Source organism: Myotis brandtii, unplaced genomic scaffold (genome assembly GCF_000412655.1).
Source record: "Myotis brandtii unplaced genomic scaffold, ASM41265v1 scaffold103, whole genome shotgun sequence".
Classification (NCBI taxonomy): Eukaryota; Metazoa; Chordata; class Mammalia; order Chiroptera; family Vespertilionidae; genus Myotis; species Myotis brandtii.
Genome location: NW_005353460.1, coordinates 2,328,579 through 2,334,181, shown reverse-complemented (window position 1 = coordinate 2,334,181; position 5,603 = coordinate 2,328,579). Strand labels below are relative to the sequence as shown.

The window sequence follows — 5,603 nt, the reverse complement described above, 5'->3', positions numbered from 1 at the left end:
GGAAGAGGCCTGAGCTGGCCGGGCTCCGGTCCCGGTGCCTCCCGGGGCTTGTGGTTGCGGAGGCCCGGTGTCCGCCGCTGGGCCTGGGAAGATGGTGCTGGGCGGTTGCCCGGTGAGTTACTTACTTCTCTGCGGCCAGGCGGCCTTGCTGCTGGGGAATCTGCTTCTGCTGCATTGTGTCTCCCGGAGCCACTCGTTCAACGCTACCGCGGAGCCGGAGCTCACGTCCGCTGGCGCCGCCCACCCGGAGGTCTCCGCCGGCGCTCCGAGCTGGGAATATGGCGACCCCACCTCTCCAGTCATCCTGTGCTCTTTCCTGTAAGCTACCCAGTCGTCGAGACAGGTGGAGATGGCGAGAGGGCAAGGAATATAGGGGGTGTTGTGTTGGGGGAGGAGGAGAGGAAGGATGCTTTGGGGGTTTTTCCCGGATCCTCCCCACCTGAGGACCTGATAGTCCACACGCGGGAGGTAAATATCATGCAGGTTTCTCAGCCCTCGACCCGGTGCAGGGGGAAACCTGGAGTGTGGGTGACAGGTCCTTTGGCATCCCGAAGGAGGAGGACTAGGGAGGCGTGACATCATACAGCCTCCGGAAGAAGGGTAGGGTAGGAGGTGGTGCCTTCTCTGTCCCTCGTTTTACCCGAAAGAGATTCCTTCGTAGGGGCTGGTGCTGTGTGAGCCACAAATGCAGTAAATTACTTGCCCCTGCCTACAAGGTACTTCCGGGAGGGGGATGGGGGGAGAAAGAAATACACTTACCGTTACAAAACCAAGTCATTTTTTAACATCTCTTATTAGTCAAGTAAGAAAAGGCGTTTGGGAAATGCAAGGAGAACTGGGAATCCTTTGGCCTTAATCTTGCCCCCATAGCCTTGCGGATGTTTTCCCAGACAAGAGTTGAAGCTATGGCAGCAGTAGAATCCGTGCAGAAATAGAACCAGAAACAACCCCTGCCCCAATGAACGGGTCATTTGGATGGATGGCTGTCTGTTTGACCCACCGTGCTTCAGTCTGATTGACACCATCTCTTGTCTTGGGGAAGAATCAGAGTGAGATTAAACACCAGAAAACTTAAAGAGATGTCTCTTGCCTGTTTTGATTGTATACATGTAAACAGCCAATTGCAAAGACCATGTGATGATCATGATCTTACTGGTGATTTATAGACCTGATGAATTCATAGAATGTGAAGACCCAGTGGATCATGTTGGAAATGCAACTGCATCCCAGGAACTTGGTTATGGTTGTCTCAAGGTGGGTTTTTGTTTTGTTTTATAAGCAAACTCATCCAGAAATGTGCAGGGTCTTATTAGAATAGTAGAGGCCCTATGCACGAAACTCGTGTATAGTTAGGATCCCTCGGCCTGGCCAGCAGTCAGGGCCAATCTGTGGGGGAATGTCCCTTCCCCACCCCCCTTGGCTGGCCTGGGGCCTGTGGGCTGGGGGCAGCTCCTGTGTTGAGCATCTGCCCCCTGGTGGTCAGTGCATGTCATAGCAACTGGTCGTTCCGCTGTTCAGTTGATCTGCATATTAGGCTTTTATTATATAGGATGTCTTTGTAGGAGATTATAGGATTCAAGGAGAAACCTTTAGTAACAATGGCCTCTTTGAATGGAGAGAAGCTATTTGGTTCCATTAATAATATCTCTAAAGCTAGGTGCACATTGCCTAGTCAGACTCCCAAAAACTAGTGAAATTCATGTACGTTCTCCCCATTAAGGACGCACCATTATGTTATATTTGCTGTATAACGCAAGTCAAGACACAGGTGTAACAAAATTATGGGAAAATATTTTTTTTTACTTTTTTTAAAATTCTTTATTGTTTAAAGTATTACGTTAGTCTCCTTTTTCCCCCATTGACCTCTCCCCGGCTGCTCCCACTCCCCAGCACATGCCCTCACCCCCCTACGGGAAATTATTCTTTGTACTAAATCAGATACAGAGGAATAAACCTGAAAGTACTAAAACTAAAACGACAACTTATATTGTAATCAAGTATAAATAAATATTCTCAATACAGTGAGATTTTTGTCCTATCGATATTTATGGATAAAAGTTTGAGTTAGCATTGTTTAGAGATCACGTAATTTTAAATATTTTAATTAAAAACTGATCCTGTCAAGGCACTCAAACTATCACTTCCCCCAAAGTCCTAGAGGACTGGCAGCGCTCAGGTACCTGAGTCCCTGGGAGAGTACAAGGAATAAGCATCGTTTTTCCTACTCTCTTCCCTTTGAGAAATGCTCCAACAAAAATAGTAGTGAAGCATTTAATAAGGTGCCAGTAGAGAATGTACAGCTGTGCTTACTCTTCTAGAATTTAGTTACACAAAAGGTCAGAGGTCCTATTCTGAAATTTTTTGCTGGAATTTAAACATACTGTAGATGTACTACAAATATCTGTTCATCACACAATCATGACCTAAATAAAGTCCTGAGTCAGTTGATATTCTGAGTTCTTTCCTAGTTATGTTCATTTATAATATATATAAAACAGACCTCTAATATAAGGTCAACTTTTTAGATACCCATTCCCAAATGCTCAGTAGTATGATCTTTTTTCTATAAATAAAGGATAATTAAAGCATTGTGTCCATCTATTCTAAATGGCATTTAATGAAACTGAGGATACATTTTTAAACTTTATTATTAAAGAAGCCAGTGAAAAAAAGAAGAAGAAAAACACACAAGAGTTTATTTAAAGCAATGTACATTTAGGATGGATTAATTTACAATCATTCGAAGTATGTCACTAAATTCCTTGTTCTTTAGCACAGCTTTACCCCAACTTCATTAGAATAGTTATCATCCTGAGTCAGCGTTTATTAATTGATATAAAGATGTATTTTGTGTTACTTGCTTTGGTGAGTTTTTTGGTTTCTTTTGTTTTGGTTGTTATTCCACAGTTCGGTGGTCAGGCCTACAGTGATGTGGAACACACATCAGTCCAGTGCAGGGCCCTGGATGGAATTGAGTGTGCCAGTCCTAGGACCTTCCTACGAGAGAATAAACCTTGTATAAAGTAAGTGTTATTTAGACTGGGGTAGTCGGTAGTTGGATGGAGGTAGAGCTGTTTTCCTTGTCATCTCTTGGTGTGACTGTTTCTTTTACCTTAAGTGTTAAATGGGCACCAGGCTTACTACTGTGCATAATCCATGGATGGGGGAATATAGTTATAACAGAGAGGACTCTGGCCTTCAGACCAGAGGCCATAAGTCCTAAATGTCTCTTTCACCAACTACCTACATACCTTTGGGCACCCAGAGTCTCTATCCCCTCATCCAAAATGAAGGAGTTGGACAGAGCATCTAGCTCCAGAGTTCCCATGATAGGCAGAAATCCTGAGAAAATAGCCTTAGTATTTCAGGAACAAAGGTTTTATCATGAAAAGTATGGGCTTCTCTCACTGAAAATCAGTTTATCTTAAAAAGAATTAGGCTTATTTCTCTAAGTTCTGCTTGAAGGCACAGAATTTACTTCTACCATTTGCTAGTGAAGAGTCCATGACTATGTTTAGTGATAATATTAGAGTAACTGCTATTGCTATTGCGTGCCATCACAGTATGTAAAACAGAAGTCTTTGTGAAGATGTCCCCGTTTTTAGTTGCCACAAGACAGCAAAAAAAGGTACATGGAGATCAGTGTTTCATGTAAGGAAGGACGACACTTCATTGAAGAACCACATTCAGAACCGCAGCCTCAGGAAAGGAGCCTGTGCGGGGATGAGGGGGGCCCAGACTCCACTCCTGCCAGGATGCCTGTTGTGCTAATGTGCTTGATAACTTCCTGTCCAGTCCAACTCAACATTTGTTCTTACAGGTCCTCCATGTCTTAGCAATTTCGCTTTTGAGACTCTAGACCGGTGATTTTCAACCGTGTGCCACAGCACGCTGGTGTGCCACAAGAATTCCTAAAGCATCCAATACCTGATTATTTAGCCAGGAGCACTGACCTCTTTTCCCTTAGATTTTGTCAAATAAAAACATGACAACAGCCAACACAACAAGAGACATCCAGTTTGAATGAATTGAAATTATATTTATTTTTTTGTCAGATTGGTAGATTGGTGTGCTGCAGAATTTTAGTAATTAGTCTATGTGTGCCGTGAGATGAAAAAGGTTGAAAATTGCTGGTCTTCTTATGGAGGGGAGTGGGAGGGGAAAGGGAGTAAGAGGCCACAGAGGGACTGGCTGCATCATCTTTTCACTGTACATTACGTGTTTTAATTTTCATGTGGTAAACATCTTCCTTTTAATTCCTTTTGTCTAGGTATACCGGACACTACTTCATAACCACTTTGCTCTACTCTTTCTTCCTGGGATGTTTTGGAGTGGATCGTTTCTGTCTGGGACACACTGGCACAGCAGTAGGGAAACTATTGACACTTGGAGGACTTGGGATTTGGTGGTTTGTTGACCTTATATTACTTATTACTGGAGGGCTGATGCCAAGTGATGGCAGCAATTGGTGCACTGTTTACTAAAAAGAGCTGCGGTTATGGCCCAGAGAGGCAAGTCTTCGGAATTCATCTCTACAGGCTCAAAACTCTTCCTTGATATCAGGCCTGACCATTACTTGCCCTCTTTGGAGGGAATGGGATTGGTTAGGAAGATTTCTTTTGGACTGTGGATTTGCAACCCAAATGTTACCTTGCAGACTAGAAATGGCAAGCAAACACTGTTGTGGGAACCAAGTTTATACCTTTTCTCATGTACAAAATATAAATCTAGCAACTAATTTATAAGCTGCAGAAGGGTTTCTATACTCTTTACTTCTGTACATGGCTATATCTTCAATCCTTTGGAGCAAGTGGACCCAACAGGATGAGCGAAGTGAATATTGTTAGCTTTGTGCGTTTTGTGACCCCAAGTCTCATGCACAGGAGAACTGAAGCAGAACCAATGGAAAGCTTCAGCAAAAGTAGAAATGGCCATGAATTTTAATACACACTGAAATTCCGAATTTAAACTGCAGAATAAATTTTGCCAACCTGGAACACTGTTTGGATGTTCTCAGTAGGTAGAGTGAAACTCAAAATTGTATTTGTTTCACTAAAAACTGGGTGGTTTAAGTAAACTATCCTATTAATGAACCCTATTGTTTCACCATTATTATGCTTAAGAGGCAATATATACATGGAAATATATACATGAAGATATTTTTTTCATTCCAATTATGGTTTGAAAGCCAACAGTATTTAAGATCTGTCTGGGTTAGTCTGTTCTCTTGGCAGAATTTTCCTGTCTAAAAAGTAGTATTTAGCCTAATCAATGTGGCTCAGTGTGAGCATCGACCCATGAACCAGGAGGTCACGGTTTGATTCCTGGTCAGGGCACATGCCTAGGTTGCGAGCTTGATCCCCAGTATGGGGCGTGCAGAAGGTAGCTGATTGATGATTCTTTATCATCATTGATGTTTCTATCTCTCCCTCTCCCTTCCTCTCTGAAACCAATAAAAAATAAAATAAAAAGTAGTATTTACCAATTTAGAGAGCCCATGTTGTAGGCTGGTAAAACATATTTCAAATGACTATAAAACTGTTCTTCACAATTATATAAGATAAGGTGGGGAGCATTGTGCTCTTGGAAAGAAAAACAGACTC

At 42.8% G+C, this 5,603-nt stretch overlaps 1 protein-coding gene across 1 annotated transcript; it reads left to right on the top strand.

Moving 5' to 3' along the window:
• Nucleotides 1–6: 6 nt before the first annotated feature.
• TM2D2 (TM2 domain containing 2) lies at nt 7–5,135 on the top strand. The gene is made up of 4 exons (XM_005856441.2): nt 7–318; nt 1,167–1,254; nt 2,908–3,023; nt 4,271–5,135. The coding sequence occupies exons 1-4, from the start codon at nt 92–94 to the stop codon at nt 4,482–4,484; spliced, it is 645 nt and encodes a 214-aa protein (XP_005856503.1). The 5' UTR covers nt 7–91; the 3' UTR covers nt 4,485–5,135.
• The last annotated feature ends 468 nt before the right edge of the window (nt 5,136–5,603 follow it).